This window comes from Petromyzon marinus, chromosome 23, assembly GCF_048934315.1.
Source record: "Petromyzon marinus isolate PM22_M1 ecotype Great Lakes invasive population chromosome 23, UKy_Petmar_22M1.pri1.0, whole genome shotgun sequence".
NCBI lineage: Eukaryota > Metazoa > Chordata > Hyperoartia > Petromyzontiformes > Petromyzontidae > Petromyzon > Petromyzon marinus.
Genome location: NC_133689.1, coordinates 3,987,617 through 4,010,720, shown reverse-complemented (window position 1 = coordinate 4,010,720; position 23,104 = coordinate 3,987,617). Strand labels below are relative to the sequence as shown.

At 50.2% G+C, this 23,104-nt stretch overlaps 2 protein-coding genes across 4 annotated transcripts in view; both read left to right on the top strand.

Moving 5' to 3' along the window:
* Window positions 1-7,810, top strand: part of LOC116945301 (uncharacterized) — a 41,677-nt gene extending 33,867 nt beyond the window's left edge. Inside the window, exons 20-22 of the mRNA XM_076068966.1 lie at window positions 2,341-2,431; window positions 4,932-5,009; window positions 5,504-7,810. Coding sequence (XP_075925081.1) covers window positions 2,341-2,431; window positions 4,932-5,009; window positions 5,504-5,706 — 372 coding nt within the window. The 3' untranslated portion in view covers window positions 5,707-7,810. The remainder of the gene's footprint in view (window positions 1-2,340; window positions 2,432-4,931; window positions 5,010-5,503) is intronic.
* Window positions 7,811-13,637: 5,827 nt separating this feature from the next.
* The window catches only part of LOC116945196 (uncharacterized), a 144,623-nt gene continuing 135,156 nt past the window's right edge, over window positions 13,638-23,104 (top strand). Inside the window, exons 1-4 of one of the 3 annotated variants that reach the window (XM_032959464.2) lie at window positions 13,639-13,846; window positions 18,187-18,238; window positions 20,612-20,752; window positions 22,183-22,319. In XM_032959464.2, coding sequence (XP_032815355.2) covers window positions 20,677-20,752; window positions 22,183-22,319 — 213 coding nt within the window. In that variant the 5' untranslated portion in view covers window positions 13,639-13,846; window positions 18,187-18,238; window positions 20,612-20,676. Of the gene's footprint in view, window positions 13,847-18,186; window positions 18,239-20,611; window positions 20,753-22,182; window positions 22,320-23,104 lie in introns of all 3 variants that reach the window. The other 2 variants (XM_032959463.2, XM_032959465.2) reach the window with 2 other exon arrangements.

Sequence of the window (23,104 nt, the reverse complement as noted above, 5' to 3'; positions counted from 1 at the left end):
GGTGGCACTCTGTACCCACTAGAACACCGTTCACTATGGTGCCACTCTGTACCCACTAGAACACCATTGACTATGATGCCCCTCTGTACCCACTAGAACACCGTTCACTATGGTGGCACTCTGTACCCACTAGAACACCATCCACTATGGTGCCACTCTGCACCCACTTGAACACCGTTCACTATGGTGCCACTCTGCGCCCACTAGAACACCGTTCACTATGGTGCCACTCTGTACCCACTAGAACACCGTTCACTATGGTGGCACTCTGTACCCACTAGAACACCATTCACTATGGTGCCACTCTGTACCCACTAGAACACCATCCACTATGGTGCCACTCTGCACCCACTTGAACACCGTTCACTATGGTGCCACTCTGCGCCCACTAGAACACCGTTCACTATGGTGCCACTCTGTACCCACTAGAACACCGTTCACTATGGTGCCACTCTGTATCCACTAGAACACCATTCACTATGGTGCCACTCTGCGCCCACTAGAACACCGTTCACTATGGTGCCACTCTGCACCCACTAGAACAACGTTCACTATGGTGCCACTCTGTACCCACTAGAACACCGTTCACTATGGTGCCACTCTGCACCCACTAGAACAACGTTCACTATGGTGCCACTCTGTACCCACTAGAACACCATTCACTATGGTGCCACTCTGTACCCACTAGAACATCATTCACTATGGTGCCACTCTGTACCCACTAGAACACCGTTCACTATGGTGCCACTCTGTACCCACTAGAACACCGTTCACTATGGTGCCACTCTGTACCCACTAGAACACCATTCACTATGATGCCACTCTGCACCCACTAGAACACCGTTCACTATGGTGCCACTCTGTACCCACTAGAACACCATTCACTATGGTGCCACTCTGTACCCACTAGAACACCGTTCACTATGGTGCCACTCTGTACCCACTAGAACACCGTTCACTATGGTGCTACTCTGCACCCACTAGAACACCATTCACTATGGTGCCACTCTGCACCCACTAGAACACCATTGACTATGATGCCACTCTGTACCCACTAGAACACCGTTCACTATGGTGCCACTCTGTACCCACTAGAACACCATTCACTATGGTGCCACTCTGTACCCACTAGAACACCGTTCACTATGGTGCCACTCTGTACCCACTAGAACACCGTTCACTATGGTGCCACTCTGTACCCACTAGAACACCATTCACTATGGTGCCACTCTGTACCCACTAGAACAACGTTCACTATGGTGCCACTCTGTACCCACTAGAACAACGTTCACCATGATGCCACTCTGCACACACTTGAACACCGTTCACTATGATGCCACTCTGGATCCACTAGAACAGCACGAATGGCAAATTACATTTAAGCAACTTTCAGGAGCCGATGTTCTGGTGACATCGCTGCAGCGACACAATGCCCTCTTTATCAGTCATGCACCGGCGACATCACTAGGGAACACCCCGAAGTGGGTTCAACGTTTATGTGTCGTTAATGAAACTTCAAACCTGTGACGGAGAGAGCCATGGACACACAGCCGAGATACGTACAAGGTACGCAACAGCAGTATTTTCACAGTGTTTTGCTGCTTTAGCGTGATAACTTATAAATGATCTTGCCTACACCATCTGAAAACCCAGCAACATTTGTTTGACGGGCTTGCCTCTGCTTATGATACCCAGAGGGTCAAAACTATTCCCGAGTTTACCTGCTTATACAAATGCTGCTCAAAAGCACAAGTGCAGGTGACTCAGATGACCATGGACTAGAAAAGTTTCGTCATTTTTTTCTTGTGTAAAAAAAAGTGAAATGTTCTGTTAACTTACGGTGCCTTCACTAATCCTCCACGACAGCGCATGCATAATTAATTGTGTTTTTACATCATAAGAGCTCTTTATTCTTTGGGTTACATCTTCCTGTCATCATTCATAAGTTAGTGTTGGCCGCTGTGTAGTTCTGCGATATCTATGCAAGGTCGCACATGCCTTGGCCTGGTCTCTGTGGATAGAATTATCATCAACTCAAACCGTGTTTACCTTTATCTTAAGCATTGATCCACTTCCCGTTAGTCTCTTTCCGTCTCTCCATCTGTGCCTTCGTCCGTCTGTGAGTCCGTCTGTCTGTTAATCCCTCTGTCTGTCTCTCTGTCCATCCATCTGTGTGTCTGTCTCTCTCTGTCCATCTAACTGTGCGTCCACCTCTCCAACTCTCTGTTCATCCATCTGTGCTTCTGTCTCACTGTCTTTCTGTTTGTCTCTCTGTCCGTCCCTCCGTCTGACTGTTCGTCTGTTAATTCGTTCATCCGCTCCGTCTGTCTCGCTGCGCAGGGAGAGCAGGGCCTCGTGGGATTCGATGGCGATGTTGGACTCCGGGGTTTGACCGGCGACGGGGGCCAGCCTGGCGATCCTGGAGAGAGAGGTGCGTGTGACCCTGACGTCTCTGAACGTTGTCTTAGAAAGACTCTCATACCCATTTTCTACTGCAGCAGCCAAGGCGTGCCACGGACGTGATTGTACGTATGTGAACTTATTTCGCACCGTACATAGCCAAGCGTGCTAATCGGAGTTGTGGGTGAAGGACAACAAACTATACACATGAAGCAGTTCTAAAGAAATTAGTTTTTTATCGAGATTATTTAAAAGTGCATCGCCCCAGTGGCGTCCTAATATCGGAAGGAGTAGCATTGCAGACGGTCGCAGAAGCGTATCTGAAAGTGCGCGATGCAGTGACCATCTTTGTTCGATGGCCAGCAAAAAGCCGCTGCAGCGAGGATGACCGGAGTTCACGTGAAGGTTTACACTCCTTGACGAGATCAGCAAGGCTGTGTGGTTGATTTGTGGCAAGCACTTTGTGTGTAATGAGTGCGACCTTATATGCCGTTGCGTTTGAGTCATACTGGCTGACGTCACATACAACGGATGCGTCATTAGCCTCACCCCTGGTCCTGCTTGGCCCTGAGCCAGATTCAGATGTCATTTTAGACCGGAATATTTGGTTGCAACTTGGAATGACAAATTGACAGTGGGAAAAGCACCCTGACTGTCATTGGAAGCAGCTGGAGAATACATTTGAGATTAATTATTTAGTTTTATCAGCTGGGAAATTACGTTCGTATATGGAGATCTGCCTTACAACTAAATTACCCAGAATGCAGCAGTCTAGTCAGCTATCATAGCTAAGCAAGCTTGAGTTTAGATATTGCTTTGATGGGCAACCACTGGTCATGAAGCCTGTATTATCAGCTGCTGTGGAGCTATGTTGTCAGCAGAGGGCAGTGCAGCAAATCAATGGTTGTTGCTATACCAGCGGTCGGCAACCAAAGCAACACGAAGGGTCATTCTTTTCGAATTCGGCGGAAAAAATCATTCAAGAGCCGCAATTCATGCGAATAATGAGACGGTGGGTCCCTTGATAAACAACGTCACGAGGCACTCCTTAATGAGCCGCCTGCTGCTCCAGAGTCGCACGTTGCCGACATCTGCCCATTGGTAAACCGGACTCCCACGGTAAACCGGACTCCCACGGTAAACCGGACTTCCACGGTAAACCGGACTCCCACGGTAAACCGGACTCCCACGGTAAACTGGACTCCCACGGTAAACCGGACTTCCACGGTAAACCGGACTCCCACGGTAAACCGGACTCACATGGTGAACTGGACTCCCACGGTAAACCGGACTCCCACGGTAAACTGGGCTCCCATGGTAAACCGGACTCCCATGGTAAACTGGACTTCCATGGTAAACCGGACTCCCATGGTAAACCGGACTCCCATGGTAAACCGGACTCCCATGGTAAACTGGACTCCCATGGTAAACCGAACTTCCACGGTAAACCGGACTCCCACGGTAAACGGTAAACCGGACTCCCACATAGTGAACAGTCGGCAACCAAAATAACAAGACGAGCCATTTCTCTTTCTAATTCGGTATAAAAAAAAAACTCAGCATTTGAAGAGCTGCAATGTGGTCCTTAAAGAGCCGCATGCGGCTCCGGATTCGCAGGTGTTGCCGACCCACCGTGTTGCTGCGTCATGATACACTATATCCATGCTTCCTACACCTTCAAAAACCCACACCGACCAGCCTCGTGGACAATGCTTGCCTGATCCTCGTGACGCCTATGACGTTGAGAGGTCGTCATCCAGCAGTGGATTGACAAATGGGCTGTGTGTGTGTGTGTGTGTACACTCGCGAAGGGAAAGATAAATGTTATTCCACTACAGGTTTAGTTGCTGTAAATTTGTGTCTTGTGTGGCTACGTGGAGCATGCCACAGTTGTCAATGCACTGCATTTCAATTCTAGTGACCTGAGTTAGATACCTTGGTCGTGGATGACAGCAGTTGCATTGAGTGTCTATAGCTGGTTTGGTCCTCCTCTTGGTCAACTCGGCATGAAATGATCACGTGGTGCGGTCTGTGCCTTGAGTAGCAGCGTTGGGGAAGGTGGCAATGGTGTGGCCAAGGTAAGTTCGGCAGCACCTTCCCATTTGAAGTGTCACGCCGACCTTAATAGGCACTCACTAACAACACCTGCCCCAGCAGGGTGTGCGGTTAAACTGTATGGATATATTTGTCATTGTGGGTGTGTGTGAATGCGAGGGGAGAATTACTGCAAAAGTTAGCGCGCTGTGCTACGAACCCGGCGACCCGAGTTCGATTTCCGCTCACGGCTAACACCGATGACGATCATCTGAACCGGTCCTGGGCCTCCCCGAGCCTCAAACGAGTACCTCGTGCAGTGTGTAAACATCAGCACTGGGGAGACAAAGGTGGCCCGGCAGTCGTGCTGGCCACCCACCCCCTCGTGTGCCACCGTGCCGGCATTCACAGGTGCTCACGAACAGCACTTGCCCCAACAGTCTGTTCAGGCTATACGGGGGGGATCTTTGTCTTTGTCTTTTGTGTGTGAATACAAGGTAAATCGGGGATCAAAGGAATCAAAGGAACGGCAGGCATTGGGCTGCCTGGATTGGATGGCCTACAGGGTCCTGTCGGTGAGTGGAGAGCGCAGGGTCGCAACATTCACTTCGCCCACGCGTGCCCCAGTTTCAGGCTGTGTGGTCACGCGCGACGTGTCAACTCCAGCACATCGGAGGAAAAGAGAGTTGGTGGATCGCGTAGAGATTCGTCAAGTATTTAATTGGCAGCACCGTCTGGGCAAAGCACATGTTCTTGTTTGCAAGTAGTGCATTCGTCCTTGGTTTGTGTCTCTCCAAGTGTATTGGTAACCCTTTGTTATCAACGTGGCCGGTTGTCATTCGCGTTAGTCCTGAATATCAACGGAACATTACGCTAAAGGCGTTCTTCATCTTTGATCATCTTCACGAGAGCCATCGTACACCCCACCCCGCCCACCGTTATGGACGCACAGGCAGGACGGAGCGCCGATAGCTAATAGCATCAAACACGCGTAAACCTGAACCAGAGAGAGCGTTACACGGATGTGCTACTCTCCGTCGCCTGTCTCGCCCCGTTATCCCGGACGCAGGCGCGCCAGGAATACCGGGCATCGCGAAGGACGGCGTGCCTGGGATGGAGGGCCCCAGGGGTTACCGGGGCCGACCGGGCCCCCCTGGCCAACCCGGCATGCCCGGCGAGCGTGGCAAGTGCGAGGCGCGCGATTGCGGGGCGCCGCCCTTCGGCCTCCACGCCGCCATCGGCCTCCTCAAAAGCCACAAGCGACAGTCTTAAGGCTCGCGCGCAGGACTTCTTGGCCCACGCTTCGTCATCCGTCTGCCGTCCCCCTCGCCCCACCAACCCCACCACCCCTTCCACCGGTTCCGTGTTTTACCAAAAGGGCAGCACGGTCCTCGCCCTGTGCGCCTCCTTGGGAACGTGGTGGCTTCAGCTGCCGCCCGGGGCCAACGTTACACGCTTAAGACGCGCGGGGGGGGGGGGGGGGGGGACTCGAGAGAGAGAGAGCGAGAGAACGTCTTCAAATCCGGCTCTCTCGATGGAGGCAGTTTCTAAGAGCTACCGCGGGTGGTGCGCGTGTTCCCGTGTGGGTTAAAGCGGCGTGCGGCAAAAGCGCGTGCGCCCTTGCTTTAATGTTACCGTGTGTGAGCGCACGCATTGGGAAGCCTGGCGTGCGCCTGATTCATGTGTCGTTGGCGATCGCCTCCTTAACGGTGAAACTTAAAAAGAAAAATGTTTTAAGAGAACGCGTCGATCGACACGCTCGTCGGCAACAGTGGGTACAAATCGCGAGAGCGGTGCGATGTTGCGCTGTGGCCCATCTTGTCGAGGAGTTGATCTGGCGCCTCCGCAGTTTATTTTCTTAATTATTTTCGGTGTAAAAAAAAATAATAAATGAAAAGTAAACATTCCGCCGGAGCAGTGAGTTGGGTTGATCGGAATGCACACCTTTTTTTTTAAAGCAAATGTTCCTTCACGTGGTGCTAATCTATTATAAAATATGTCGTGCCCAGTGTTCATACAAGTGCAGTCCATACTTCCCTTTATGTGCCTTGGGACTTCCCAGATGGCCTGTGAACGGTCTGAGCAAATCGCCAGTTTTTTTTTATTTTGCTTCTTTGATTTTGGTCACTTTAAAAGTCGTATTTTTTATTATTATATTTGCTTGTTCTCGCTGTGAATAACCCGGTGGATTCACTGTGCAAAGAACGGCAGAGTGATGGTGTCCAGAATTTTTTTTTTTATTCAGATAGTGTACAATGGTGACTATAAAATGTTTATACGACGCTTATTATTATTTTTAAACCACCTGGGGAAAAAACTTGAGTGCAAAAAAAATAAAACATCTGTACATTTGTTTTTACAAAAAGAGCATGTCATTACATCATCAAATTGTTAAACGTGCGTTCACCAAACAACGTGTCGAGCTGGAAGATTTACCCTTGAGGGCTCGGGTTTTTGGTTTCGGTGTCGAGATGAAGACGACTTTTTGGGGGGTTGTTAATTCAACGAATTCCCCCCCGCGCCCGTAGTGAACACAACAATCGATGTAAATATACTGTGGCAAAACGTGCATTACAGTCAAAATCATCTTCCTTTTCGGGTCTCTGCACTCTGCACGGCGTTCCTCAAATAAAGGCCAGAAACTACCAAGGAATTGGCGCAAACGGTCTTTTTTTCGACACCCCGCGCCGACGGAACGCTTGGCACAAGTCACGCCGAGCGCGCAAAGCGCCGTCGCTCTGCTGCGTTGCTCTTACCCGTGCGCGCTATTTGGTTGCCATCATAACGGAACGCATTGTTATCCACGGAATTCACGTGATTCTCTCTCGGTGCCCACCATCGCTTGGCGCGGGGATATCTCCTACCCTTGACTTACGATCGCCGTTTGGCTGCCGTGGGTGCCGCGGTGGCGGGGTTGCCCATCGGCCGTTTATTATTTTTTTGCGCCCGTCTCTTGCCGCGCTACCGGCGCGATCGCTGACCACGTGGGCTCTTGCATCCATCCATCCAATCCAATCCGCCGGTACCCTCGGTTTCCACTGCTCCACTGCAAGTGGAAGTATGGGCCGCGGTGATTGTAAAATTTGACGCACGCACTCCAAGTGAAACTCGCATCTTCGTTACCGGCTTGGTAACTGAACTTCGCGTTACGATTGCTGCGGCAGTGTCAACCTCCAACCTCTTTACGGCCGTATGAATATCGAGCAAGCCAGTGAATGTGATTGCCCCAGTAGGTCAACTGTGTCATATTTGTGCACAAGGCACAAATATTACACGGCGCATCAAGTTTGGCGATATGCAGTAACAACTAATCCACCAACTTACCAATGATGTTTTTTATATATTTAAACACGCAATAAAGAGGATGGAATTGGCACAGTGTTGTGTTTCTGAATAGACTCCGCTGTCTTACAGAGAAGCCTGCGCAGGGTAACTTTCGTGCATCATTAACGCTGTTGTTGGATCACGTCTTGTTCGTGAGCACCTATTAAGGCCGGTGATGACGAGGCAGTGGGGGTGGGGGGTGCTGTAAGCCAGGACTTTACCCAGCTGCCTTTGTTTCACCAGTGCTGACGTTTACACAGCTCAGGAACATGCCAATTGCTATTTTTTTAAGGCTGAGCTGACCTAGAGGGAATCCCAGGACAAGGTGGGCCATTACGTGCCACTGACGTTGCCTCTGTATAGCTCAGTGGGCTTTACCTGGTAAAATAAAAATAAATGTTTAGTGGGCATTCTCTTGACCTTTCTTAACGGTCAATATTTTGGGTCTCATCTGTGTTGACTCCGTGATTCACGTGTTCCTTTATTCGTTTTCTTTTTTTTTACGTACGTCCAAATATAACCGCATGTGGAGTGCAGTTGGTTACACATGGACCTTGAAACCCCATGACGTGGCGTTGATGAGAATATCTGGGTAAATAAAGCACGGCCAGCTTACGTTTACGCGGGGGTGGCACACTGCAGGTGGTTGTCGGTGTTTGTCAAAATCGTAAACTGAACCCCAACGGACACGTCGCCCTCGTCTTCGTTTTAGGTTCGGGCGGGCGGGCACGAGGCATTTAATTAGTCCATGGGCCACAGACGGGTTTTTGGTACACCACGAGGTGGCGGCGTACATTTCATCCTGGCCCATCGACTAACTTGTGGAAGCTCATCGTACTCCCCCTGTCACAGCGTGTGTGTTTATTGTGGTTTGATTGTGGTGGTGGTGGTGGTGGGAGGGGGAGTGGTAGTGTAGCGGTTAAGCCCACTTTTACGAAACTCTTCACCCGAGTTCGATTCCCGCTCATGGCCAACACCCAGCGACGATTATCTGAACTGGTCGTGGGCCTCCCCTGGGTTGACTCAGCCTCAAATAAGAACCTGGTGCGGTGTGTAAAAACATCGGCGCTGGAGAGACAAAGGCGGACAGGCGTGGTGCTGGCCACCCACCCCACTCGTGTGCCGTGCCGGCCTTCATAGGTGCTCGCTAACAGCACTTGCCCCAAAAGTATGTTAAGGCTACACGGGGGGTCATCTTTGTGTATGTGCGTGTGTGTGTGTGGTTTTGATGGCATGAACTAACACGAAGCTGCAGACAAATCTGGTGCGCCTCAAAATGTGGAACACGGAATCTGATCGCTCCCTCCACCTCTTCACCTGCGAAGAGCCTGGCAGTATTTGGCCACGCCACGCGGATTCAGGGAAGATGACCCCCTTGCCGTCACGAATTTTCGCTCTCCCCCCCCCCCCTCCCAAAAAAAAACCCCCACGTCAGAACGAGCGCTGGAGAAGAAACGCGATCGCCGAACACCCACGACGGACACGTGGCACCCATTGGGGGCCCGTCTGTGATTTGCGTGTTGACGTTTCGAACGCGGGGAATGATGTTGGTAGTGGGTGGAAGGGTGGGGGGGTGGAGAGGTGGGGGGGGGGGGCACCCCTAATTGCGGTGCACGTCTGGAAAGGTCGCGCTTGGCACGCGCTCCATGTAAGGGCTTCGTTAAACAATTAGGGTCCCGCGGTGGCGAGATGTTAACTACCTCGCGTGCAATGAAGGAGGTCGTGGGTTCGTTTCCGACCCTGACGCCTGTATATTTGGAGTTTGCGTGTCTCTCTCCCCGTGGTCGCGTGGATTTTTATCCGGGTCCACCGGTTTTTTCCCTCCACACTTAGAATCAACATCACGCATTTTAAGTATTTGGCTGCAATAAATTTCCACGTGATAAGCCACTTCGTTGGGCTATCACTTGTGGCCAGGTTGTTTCTGAAAAAGAGCTATATAGCTCAGTGGCCCTTAATCTGGTAAAATAAAAATAAAACATTGTTTAGTTTAGTTGGCATTTTTCCAGGCACGTCACCTGCGATGGAACACGCGTCTCGTCTTACGGAGTTGGAAGCCAGTCCACTCCGCGCTCGCTCTCGCGTACGTGCATTGGCACGTGTCGGTTTTTTTATTATTTTAAACAGTGCGCTAATTCAAAGTAACCGTAATCGTACGCTGTCGGCAGTGGTGTAGCGGTCAGCAGGGCTCCCGGACTTGCCGGTTCGAGCACATCTCCCCTTGCGCGGCGATTGAAACAACGGAGCAAGATTGCAAAATCCTCACCGCCACCTCTGCCCAGCCAGAAATATAAATGGGTGCTTCTTAAGTTGACTGGTAGGTCAGATGTGGTGGGATAGAGTGTGGGTGCTCCCACCTTCCACGATGGTCTGACCAGCATAGAAGAGTAGGCCAGGTACCCTCTAGAAGGGGGCCCTCTCTTGAGTGCTCTGTTTGTGGAGTTTCTTCCACCAGCAGCGGCGTGAGCAGGCAATTGCAGGACTGCTCCTTTACACATTTCGTCAAATATATTATTACTGGGCTTTTACTACCCGGCTTCGCCCGGGACTTGGATTCAGCACGCCCGGCCGCCTTTGCCTCCCCAACGGCGATGTTAACACACCACACCAGTTACTCGTTTGAGGCTGAGTCGACCTAGGGGAGGCCCAGGACGGGTCAAAATAATCGTCACCGGTGGTGGCCGTGAGCGGGAATCGAACTCGGCTCGCCGGGTTCGCAGCACAGCGCGCTAACCACTGCACTACAATGCGTTACGCTTCCGAATGCGCGGGTCACGTGACAGATTTGACGTCACAGCTCACTTGCCGTGCAAAAAATCAATGCATTATTGAGCTCCCCCCCCCCCCCCCAAAAAAAAAAAGCGTCTTTTTATAATTTTTGCATGGTGTACAGTCTGGAAAGTACCCACATGGCAAATTTCAAGTTTGTTGCATGTCGGGAAGTACGCTAAACATTTTGAACATACACACATAATCACAACTTTGCCGTTTATATATATGGCGATATATAGCAACGTAATATTTTTTAAAGAAAATTTTCATTCCAAAATAACACACTAATCCGCAAGTGGCATATGTTCAAGCAACAACTTAATATATTCAAAATGATGATGAGGCTACATCATCTACAGGGATGGCCACGTTGTAAAAAAAAAAGATATAGCTGCCAGTCTGCGCACATGCGTTTTGTAATCTCACAGCGATTGGCCAAACTTTTGTATTCTCTTTACGCGTACTGTGCACGCAAAATAGCATCGGCTTGCAACCGATGCGTTGGGCACAAAAAACGCATGACTACCTTATTTTTGCGCAGCCCGAACAGCCGAACCAAAAAAAAGTTTATATCGGAAAATCGTTAGCGAAGCGTTTCGGGAAATTTGGTGTCCTTCAAAAAAATTGGCCGAAGTGTGCATCCGCTTGACAAATATCCGTGAGAACCCGTCCCAGCCCAATTTTAGACCCACGAAGACCGATTGTTTTGCTTTATTGACAAATGTGGTAGATTGTAGGGGTTTTTTTTTTCCTTTAAGGGGGGGGGGTAGTTTGAACGGAATAAGATATTTTCGTTTCACTGCCTGGGAAGCAGTGTCCGTCCATCAATGTGTCCGCTCATCATTCCCTCTGTGTGTCTCTCACACAAGACCACTTTATGTTTTCAAAACAACCCCCACCACCTTAACCGATTCCTGCAAAACTCACCGCGCAGCTTACCAACACCAATGCCCAGATGTGTCATTTTTTATGGAGCATGATGTAGCATCAAACGCTTTGACAAAGTTGCCGGCTCTTTTTTGGTTGTATGCCAGCCAGATTATCGGCCGTGCATTGTAGAACACGTGCATCCCGTGTGTGCGAGCGGGTTGCGTTGCACGCTGCAGCGTGCGCATTTTTGTTTGTAACGGTCACAAATCCCCTAACCAAAAAATGTGGACTCCCTTAACGGACTGGCTTGTCGGCTTTTAAAGAAAAAAAATTCGAATGCACTGTAACTTTTAGACTTCAAAAAAAATAAGTCCGTTCCAGCAATCGCAGGGTCAGTTCTCTCACGTAAAAAAAAGTATTCCGGTGGAACAACGGTTTTGATCGACTCGTCGTCGACTTAAATTGCAGCGCTTGGACGCTTTCAAGAGAGTTCGTATTGTTTTGAAGTCTCTTAAACTTTAACGCATTTGCCCGCAAACGGTTACGCTTTTCGTTCCTCGCAGGTCTCCTGGTCGACCCAGCCCGACCGCAAAAAAGAAAAGACGTCGCTGTCCTGTTCCGTTCAACGGTTGTGTGGGTGTTCCAACGCACGCCTGGCCTTCGGGGTCGGCCGATCGGGAGGGTGAACACTTAGTCGTTTGGTCAAGCGGCGGTGGGAGCCGTGCGGAAATCAAAGCGTTACGCGGAGACCTTCCGAGGCATCTGGTCCAATCTCAACCGATGGCGTTGTAACGCGGGCGAGCGCTTGCAACAAACGGCGTCAGAAAACAAACGACGAGGTTTATACCCCCGCCCCCGGAATATTTCCCTGTTATTTTCAAGAGGTGGTATTTGTTTGCACGCCCTGGGCGTAGGTCATCTTAAATTTGCGAGGGATATCCCAGCAGGACTGCGTTTTGTCAACAGGTGCTATTTTGTGATGGGCGGCGGTGGCTGTGCAAGGTGGCCTCTGTGGAATCCAGCGGCATTGCGGAGGCAGCGGCGAGGATTGGCGGAGTGGGACAAAAGTGTGACTCCCCTTTCCCGTGAAGATCGACGAGGAGGCCTCATATCCTGGCTCGCCAGCGGAATGCAGTACAGCAAAGTATGGGCTCGTGCCATCTGTCCCTGCTGTATGCGATAGAGCGTTGCACCCTCGCGCGTGTATAAACCGTCACTAATCGGCCGAAAACATCTTAGTATATAGAGAATGTCAGACAAATAGTTGGCACCGGCTCACCGTCTGGCCTCCCCCAATCTTGGTCTGTGGTTCTGCAGTGATTGTGCGATGCAATTTGCATGAAAGACGACGCTATATGCAATTAATTACGATATTTTATTTGAATTGTCTGCAGGAGCAGACAAATAAAGCTGGCACACAGGACCAGACACGCATACGCTGACAGACCCGGTTCACTCTGCAAAATAATAATTGCCTACATCGTGGGAAATATAAGCAACAACAAAAAAACGACCGGGCAATATAATTTGTTTCCAATATCTGTCCCTTCATGTCAAGAACAAATTAGATTTTTATTACACGTCTTGTCAGTCACATGGCCTTTGGGAGTGGCATAATATCGGCAGCATTGGTTGTGATCTCCACTGTCTCATCAGCAGTTCGGCTCTACTCCCGCCAATGCTGGTTAACTGCCAAATGTCAGGATGCAAGGAGTCCCTCTGTACACAGCACCCGTTCACGGAGATACAACCGCGCAAATAACATTGGTGCATGACGATCGGTGTAAGCATGATTGACAGTGGGCCCTGGTGCGTGGAATTTCTCCACTATTCATCCTGGGCCACTCCAGCACCGCACGCTCTGGGTGCAGTTGCACAGCCTGCACACGCCATAGCCAATCTCCACTGATGACGGCTGGGGGTCCCTTCTCAGCCCTTCTAGGCGAGACCTCCCGCCACCACCACTCCCTCTCCCACGTTCCAACAACAACCCAAGCACTCCTGCCAGCAGCAGAGGGCGCTTAACTCCAACAAGTTATCCGTGCGCCTCGAGGTGGCGGTGTTGAAGGAGGAGGAGACTGAATTGTTGGAAGCTTGTTCATTGGATTTGTATTATTATTACCATTGCATTAACAGAGTAAGTGTGCGTGGTGTTGCACTGGGGAGGTGTAGACGGGTGGCGAATGCCGGTTGGAAGGAGGAGGAGGTTGGGGTTGGGTCTGTGTTCTGGGGTTGGGGTGGCTACGTTGGGGTGTTGCTGCTGCTCCGCTTGAGTGAGCTGCGAGGGAGGGGGTGGGGGTGTGACATGGGGCAGGTGAAGTGGCACAGAAGACCGTAGCACTGCTACTTCACGTGCAGCTGAACTTCACGTTGCAGCAGCGGCGGCGGCAGCGGCTGATGCCCTCGACTCCACGTGGGCAGAGAAGGACCTCGCTCGCACGCACGGGTACGGCTCGCGGTTGTTCAACGATGCACCACGAGGACAATGCAAGAGACGAGGATTTGCCTTTGTTAGGAAATCGAAATGACCGCGTCTAATGAAATGTATTTTTTTTTCAAGTGAAGCGGTTGTACGCTCTTAATATATTGAAGTTTGCAAAAGTCTTGTGTCTCTTAAGCGTGATACATTTCTTCCAGGATTCTGTGCGGAAGGGATTTTTTTTAAACAGAGGTTTGTCCAAAACTCTTAGGAAATGCAGCAGTGTCAGGCGCATTCACGTTTATTTTGCTCACACGCTTTAGTATTTAAGTTACTCTTTGCGGTCGCATTACTGTTTTCGACGATTATAACTTGAGAAAAGTTAAGATGCTTCGTAGTGGTCTGCAAGTCACAACTTGGCATGCAACTTTGTGAGAAAGGAGTGAACTCGATTTTACAGAAAATGCTTTTTTTGTCTTTTGGCACGTGTTTGGGGGTTGGTTTAAAAAAATTAAATCTCGTTAAATGAATGATTAATAGTTGTGAAGCATTGATTCTTAATCATTAATCCAATCAAAATTACAAAGCTCCACAAAAGTATGCAGAGAGTTAAGTTTATGTTGCTGCAGCTTTGTTTTAACAAAATCCGACAGTCGAGATTCTTACGATAGCATTTCCTCCGGATAATCCCTTTCCCTGAATTTTTATTTAGCGTTACTAATCCAGGTAAGCAAAAATAATATTTGACAAAAATATAAATACGTTCCCTAGAAGTTATATAACCAAGTATTAAACTGTAACTCCACACGGCTTTAGTAACAGAACATATTTTATATATTTTAAATGCGCACGTCATTCTGGTGGTAGTACAAAATAAAAAGTTGTCATTTATTCAAGTAATTGGTATGCATTGGTCACCCGAGATGTTGTGTAGCATGACGAGTCTGTAGGGGCGGTCTGGATTTATGAAGCTTTCACTTTAAAAGCGTTCTTTTAAAAATACAGCCAGAGTTTCTGCCAAGACCAACTTTTTTCCCCATTTGTTAAAAAAGACATCTGGAGGGCCGGGGTTTTTTTTGGTGGGGGGTCGGCGTAGGGGTAGGGGGGGGGGTCTTTATTGTCTCTTGTTTCTTAACATTTTTTGGTCTCGCTCTCACTTGGCTTGTGTTCGAGCGCGCGTCTGTGTTCATTTGGCGGAACACTCTATACAGACACGGGTTCGTAATTGCGGGGGGGTGGATTGGTTTTGGGTTAAATCTCGTAAATGTAAACGTGTGTCGTTAAACCCACCACCACCCGACACGGCCAAATTAGTAAGGTTTGTCACGTAAACAAGACGCGCCGATTCGTTACTAGTTCAGCAACAGCGGTGTGTTGGGAGAGTAAACCCACGACATTTACAATTCGAGTACGACATTTCGCCAGTCGTGGGCTATGCGTATCTGGAACGCCCTTCCGACGTGACGACGCCACCCTGCATTTTTAAATCTCGATTGAAAACTCATTTCTTTAGAACTGCTTCTTCGCTCTTGTTGTGTTTACATTGTTGTCCTTTACCCGCGCACCTCCGATTCGCACGGTTGGCTGCGTGCGGTGCGAAAGAAGTTAAACGTACACGAGTACAATCGGACGGTTGCACATGTTGATTGAAGGGGATTGTCTCAGCCCATCATTCCTCTGGGATCGATCAAATGAACACCACCACTCAACAGCGGAGACGGTCGCCACCCCCACCATAGGAATGTAGAAAGTCCACAACTGGCCCAGAGCTGTAAACGGGATATGATCCCAAATGCCTCATTTTAACAGGAAATTACTTCCACTGTCGGTTATGCATGTATAATAGTAGGAGTTTATATAGACTTTTTCTTTGGGGGGGGGGGGGGAGGGGGGGAAAGCGCCAAGAAATGTACATGCAATAATAACGCACACACCGCTTTATAAATCGACTGCACAACGGTGGTCTGTGTTCTGGGGTTGGGGTGGCCGCGTTGGGGTGTTGCTGCTGCTCCGCACCACGCCGGCCAGTTAGGGAGCTCGCTGCACTCCGAACCGGGGCGTGTCCAACGGTCTTGATACCCAGCCACGGCTAACGTCAGTGGCGAGTGAAAATGCAAACCGGTTCAGAATGGGCTTCCTTTCAACCCCAGCACCATAACTCAAAGCGTGGCGATGTCCGGTCGAGCGAACTCCCGCCGCAAGACGTGACCGTCTTGGAATCCCTAATCCAGCAGCGGATAAGACAAACAGGGCTGTCTTCTGCACTGTGACATTTCGATTATCGCATAACGCCAACAAATGGACGATGGCATGATTGGTCGAATGAAGGTCGCTTGCAAAGTTTGATTAACTTTCTTTCCTCCACCCCCCACGTCCCCCCCCCCAAGTGCTCTGCAGCCACTGTGTCTGCCCTGTAACTCTATACAGCCTGAATGTGTACACGCCTTCGTCCTTTTTGTCCATTGAATTCACACAATGCGAGCATAACTCCACAGCAGCAGCAGCATTTATAGCGCCCTTCCCTTTTGCGTTGCATTCCATCGGAGGAGGAGGGGGAGCCATAGCGTGTCCCTTCCCTTTGCATTCATATAACACGCTCAGCCCTCTCTCTCTCTGTGTTTGATCATCTTGTATCTCTACCGGTCATGCTCCGCTGGAGATGAGTACAGGTTCCTTCCTTTGCAAAGTTGACTTATCCAGATTGAGTAATTGATCGCATCCTCCGATCGGGTGTTGACGCGGCTGCTACGCCCTCGTTCACGCCATGGGGTTTTTCCACCTCTCTCTCGACAGAGAGGATAGGGTTTCCAGATTGCCTCTAACCTATATCTGAGCGACTCTGCGTATAGTGTATGTCGAACTGCTTTCGCGCCGTACGGAGCCAACCGTGCTAATAATAATCGGCGCTGCGAAACGTCTTCTAATTGCATAGTTTATAAGGGCGAGCTGGATTTGCATTATTGCGGCATTACAATGCTGTGCCTACACGCGATACTTTACGATCCATCAGCGTGTTTCGCAGTGAATTTCCCAGGGAGTGCATTTGTCGACAGGGAATGGGCAATTATTTAATTGTCAATCCACTGAAGGCCCTCGCAGCGGCTTTTGGCTGCTAGCCATCGAACGTCACCGCATCGCGCGCTTTCAGATGCGCTTCTGCGGCCGTCTGGAACGCTCTTCCTTCCGATATTAGGAAGCCACTGGAGCCATGCACTTTTAAATCATCTAGATTATAAACTAATTTCTTCCGAACTGTTTTTTTTTTAGTTTATTGTCATTCGCTCGAACCTCCGATTAGCACGGTTGGCTACGTACGGTGCAAAAGAAGTTCGACATACATACAGGAATATGGTCATACTTCCCCACGCTTGTTGAAAGGGAGAGGTGATTTCCCAGGACTCGTTCGGATATCACTCGTTGCTGATATTAGCCTGGGACGGAAATCGAATTCCGGTGTACTTGGCTTTTATAGCACGTCTGCTAATCACTGCACCACCAGTCCCTGCCCCGTTCAGTCATAAGGCCAGTGCTATTGGTGAGTGTTATTCAAGCCACCAATTGTTCCATGGCCTATTCAATCAATCAATCTGTTGCATGGCCTATTGCAGGGCAACTCTTCAGAGTTTTACACGCGAGTCAGCCCGTATGACTGCTTTACGAATCGGTGGATTGCAGATACAAAAACAAAGACCACCCATGTAGCCTTTAACATCCTCCCACCCGGTCACCTTCCCCACTCACGCCCACTCACCCAACCACTTCACCCGCCCTCATGCGTTCTATACTTGGGGCGGTGCAACGTTACTTGGTCCATGGTTTGGAAGCGCGGGGCTTCCACTGGACCAGAGGGGAGCTCCAGAGAGAGCACCTCTGGCGGGTTATTTGGGCCTATTTTGGCCTACTCTTCTACGCTGACCCGACCGTCTCGTTCGTGATGAATGCGGCGAGTGTGTTCGGATTGTGGGTTATGCTAACTGTTGCTGGCAGTGGTGTCCCAAACTCGTCCTGGTCTGGCCTTAAAACCAGAGGTCGACAACCGAGATAACAAGGAGAGCCCTTTCGAATTCGGTGAAAGAAAAAAAACTCAAATATTTCACGAGCCGCGATGCAACGTGTGCGGGATACGAGGTCCGGTGGTCTTTAATGCGCAACGCCAGGAAGCGGCAGTCCTTGAAGTGTCCGCACGCGGCTCCGGAGTAGCAGCTTTGCCGACACCCTTAAAACATTCACGAGGCTGATTCTCTCCGTGTGATTAGACGTCATTATCCACCCCCCACTCCCCACCTTTGTTTATTTGACACCAACAAACTCATCATCACCACTCTTTGCTCTTCTATCTCCGTGTCTCTCTCTGTCTCTCTGATCAGGTCTGACCTACACGGCGGGGGCAGTGTCAAGGAAGTGCGACGCACAGGTCCGGTGCGTGGATTTTTTTTTTGTTCATCGCTATTTATTTTTGTTGCGAACACGCACGTCATGTTGCGGGTTTTTTTCAGCGAGTCCTTTTTTTTACCATGCCCGTGTCTACGCGCGCCAACGGACGGAGGATTGATTGCCTGTTTCGCAAAATCGTCGCCGACCGATGATGAGGTGGGGCGGGGTGGGGGGGCAGCTGGCCGCTGCCTTGGCTTCTCTGGTGCTGGCCAAGAAGCAAGACCGCCTCAATGCAGCCATCCCAACGGCCACGGCTGCTTTTCTTGAATTGGTGAATCTCTTTGGAGGGCGGTTTGCCCGCCTGTATGTACGTGTGCGTTGAACGTCTTCCGCACCGTGCGTAGCCATCCGTGCTAATCGGAGGTGCGCAGGGAAGGACAACAAGCTAAACACAGCAAGAAGCAGTTTTAAAGAAATGCGTTTTCAACCGAGGCCTGGCCTCTGCGGTAGGCGCGCAAGCCGCTTATTGTGGCAGAGGTTGTGCGTTCGTGTCCAGCGGCCGCCCTGATGATGACTCCTGTGGGGTCTAATTACCGCCACGATGCTACATGGCGCCCGCTCTGCTTAGCTGCAGTGGGACGTCAAAACACCCCCTGATGTCTTTCGCAGGAGTGGGCCAATGTGTGCCGGCGGTACTGGCACCCAGATGTTGCCAAATTGGCAAACTTGCATAGTTGAACACGCGTCAGGGAAAGCTGTCTTTTTTCAGGGGTTCCGAGATTTCAGTAAAAGCTGCAATCTACAATTACGTCCCTTTCGTTTATCGAGGCGGGGGGGGGGGGGTATGGGGGAGGGGGCATGGGGGAGAGATTGGGGGGATTCGAAAATATTTGCAGTCCAGGACATCCCGATGGGATTGTGAGCCGAGATGGTTGTGTCAGAATGATTTGGGTTTCGCGTGTCAAGCTCAGGAGGGAGGTTAAGAGGCAGCTGAAGCGTTGTGGCAAGCGTCGTCTTGGCATCTGCCTGGGGAAAGCGGCATAAATCAGAAACTACAGCTCTCCCCCGGCATCCCTTTGATGGAACTAAACAACTCTCCTGCCACATCTGCGGGTTGGTAGTGAGTCGCAGATGCCTCTTCTTTCAGAACCTATGAATAAAATATATTTATTTGTTTCATGAATGCCACGGTCATGAGTTATACAGGGGTTAGATGAAAATAAAGATGCAAATAAAAAATGTCAGCATTAGCTTACGTTTTCGTGTTGAGTGTCAGGTTTGTGATCCATCACTTTCCGTGTTTTTTTGTTTGTAAGCGTGAATCCTGTTGGTATTCTGGATTAACACCGCCTTGCAACACGTCACGAATGTGCATATATAGGTTTCTCCTATGCAACTGAATGACCACTTTGGCACATTTGGGTTGGAATTCGAATTCAAAGCCAGATTATTATTGTGTTGTGTCTCCCTACACCTGCACAGAGTCCCCGTTGGATGTTGAGGAGGCCCTTAGCCTGGTGACCACACAGGGTGGTTCTAAGGTTCCTGCCCTCGCTCACTATACATATCTCCCGTATAGCCTCAACAAACTCTTAGGGCAAGTGGCGTTAGCGAGCACCTATTAAGGCCGGCACGGCATACGAGGCGGTGGGTGGTCAGCACCACGCCCGGCCACCTTTGTCTCCCGAGTGACGATGTTTACACACAGCACTAGGTACTCATTTGAGGCTGAGTCGACCTAGGGGAGACCCACAACCGGTTCATATGCTCGTCACTGATATCGGCCGCTCACCACCCCCCCCCCACCCTCACCCACTGCTCTCTCCCACCCAAGTCTACCACCCTCTCTCACCAAACTCACCACCATCTCTCAATTATCTCAACTTGACCTCACACACCTGACTCACCCCACCCACTCTCACCTAATTCACCAACCTCTCTCCATTGTCACCTCTCTCAACTCTCCCACTGTGCTCTCCGCTCTCCGGTAGTGGATTCTGGGGGTTATAGTTTGTGACCGCGCCACCCAGAATGTGGTGCTTGACTTTCATCAGATCTGGAAAGCTCAGAAATGTTTTAACCTGAACGGTGCTTGGATGTGCAACCACCATGCACAGCAGGTCGTTTATAGGCTGTCGGGCTGTGTTGTCGGCATCAGAGGGCAAGTGCAGAAAACGCGAATGTTGTACTCTACTACGCCCCAACGTCTATGCTCCCCTGCCTACGTCAACACGTGCTGACCAGCGTGGTGAAGGATGGTCAAGTAACACCCGTGGTCCCGCTCGCCACGTGGAGGTCCTCATACAGCAGTGGATTGACAACAGTGGCTGTAATTGTGCAAGATTAACATTGCTGCCTACACACATATATATAGTGTGGAGGCGATTGAATGCCGTGAAATGTACGTCGATTTTCCAGACCTCGGCCTGGAGGATCATGCGGAGCTCGTGAACGTGTGCAGGGTCACGAGCAGAAACGAGACCATGGTTGTATTACTGAAGCTCCTCGTCCTCCTCGCCGCCATGGGAGAGGCCCAGCAAGAGCTTGATTACAGGGCAGGTGCGTGCCTTGCATGCCGTGTGCGTGCATTGTGCAAGTGCTGTGCACAATGCGTGTGCGTCGTGTGTGAATTATGTGTGCCGCGTGCGTGCATTGTGTGCGGTGTGTGCTGCACGCGTTGTGTGTGTACTCCGCGTGCCGTGTACAATCTGTGTGTACTATGTATTGTTGCGTGTGTGCTGCGCGCATTGCTCGTTGTCGCCCAACGTTCATTTGCGCTGTCAGGCGCTCGGTCTCGCACGGGAAAACGTCGTCGCCCAACGCGCCTTAAACCATTCCCTTTTCGTGTGGTGCGTATGCACGCTGAACTTCTTTCGCACTGAACGTCGCCAACCGCGCTCATTTCTTTTTTTTGGGGGGGCGGGGGGGGCCTCGAGAAAAATAAAGGCGGTCTCCCGACACCACCCTCCCCATCACCACCGTCCCCTTCCTGCCCGCATCGCACGTCTTCCTTGGGAGAGTAAACCAAGTCTGCGTGCGTTCAATTCCTCCCAAGACACCTCAACGAAAGGACAGCGTCCCTCGGTCCCCCTCTGCGGTACTAGCGCTGGCACACTGCCGAAGGCTGGCGTGCCAAATATTAAAAAAACGGTGGGTAGAGCAGGGGAACGAGAGCGACACTTGAGCGAGACGTGCTGGCAGGTGTGACCTGTTATTATCTAAAAAAAAAGTACGACCACTTTTTTTAGTTTTTTTTTTTTAAACCAGGTAAGGCCCCACTAAGCTGTTACAGCTCTTATTCACAAATGATAGCTCAACGAAGTGGCTTATCATCACGTGGGACATGTAGAACAGCCAAATGCTCAACACGTGTGATGTTGAGTCTGAGTGTGTGAGTAGCGCAGACTCGAGCACGCTCGCCTTGTCAGCTTTGGTCACTTGGGGGCTCCCTCGGGGGTCCTCAGTGAATATCTGTGGCAGGAAACAGATTTTGGTAACTTTTCCTCCAGAATTCCATCGGAGTATTTCCGTTTCAATTTATTCGATAAAGTGATTCTTTCTTTTCACTTCATTGTTTTACTTGTATTTATTTTAATTTGCCTTCCGCCGTTTTTGTGACCCCTTTGGGAGGGCGTGGGGAGGGGGGGTTTACTCTTTGCGAGTGAGATTCAGTACCCTGGCCATCAGCGAATATTGCTGAGGAGCAAGATTCTGCTAATTTTCACCCCCCACAATTCCATAGGAGTCATCATGACGCTTATTATGTTTCTCCCATAACGCGATAGTTGTTTTCTTTTGATCCGATTGCTTTTCGCTTCACGCCGCTCTCCTTTTCGTTTTAATTTTATTTTGCCGGTGGCCCCGCCGCTCCGGTGACCTTGCGAGCGACACTCTCGCACGCAATTCCATCGCCGCCGCTGCTGCTTAGCCTCTAGCAAAGTTCTCGCTTCGAGCCATGAAGTTCCCACGCGCCGTGCCCCACCCCGCAGGCTGCCGCACGGCCGCCAACGAGATGGTGTTCGTCCTCGACGGGTCGTGGAGCGTGGAGCCACAGAACTTCGAGACGGTGAAGAGGTGGCTCGTGAACATCTCCAGTAGCTTCGACATCGGCCTGCAGTACACACAGGTGTGAGCGGCCGGTCTCATTCTCGTCGCATTGTGTTATCTGGGAAGACAAAGGCGGTCGGGCGTGGCCAAAGTTTTTTTTTATATATATATTACAGAAACGTAAATATATTTACCCCGGTAGATGTCAAGTACTGTTTTACGGGATCTCGAGGGGGGTCCAGGATATTGACAGTGCAGCAGCAGATTCTTGAATGTTTTCTGTGCAGAGCTTTAAATGTTGCCCCGTGCGTGCGCTTGCCGGGTTTTCTGTGGTTTCCTCCCTGGTGAAGCCAAACTCTCATTCGTGGTGTTGCCCAAACATCCCAATGTGGCATGACCCTCATGAAACAGTCATGATACCCGGCGAGGCATTTGTGGATAAACAAGAGATATCATTCAGAACACATTCATTGTTTTGATTTAAAGCTTTCGTGACTGCAGTAATTCAAAACAATATTGTTTTATATATATTTTATTATTTTGTTGTTTCCCTTCAACGTGACTTTACCGAAAAAACTAAGATTATACATTCATTGTTATTATTATATATGTCGTTGGGGGTGCAGCGGTGGTGCAGTGGTTTGCGCATTGCAATATGAATCTGGCGACAGTGGCTAAAACATTAATCAAACGTTCACATAAACCCGTGTTGCTTATTGGAGACTCAACCCTATCGATAACTGGCTGACTTGAACGAAGGTGGGTTTGCCCAAACCTTTGGATAAAAAGAAAATCAGCAGCAAAAAGGTCTTCGACCTATCGAACTTTTCAGCCTTCACCGCCCGATGCAGGCAACGGCGCCTC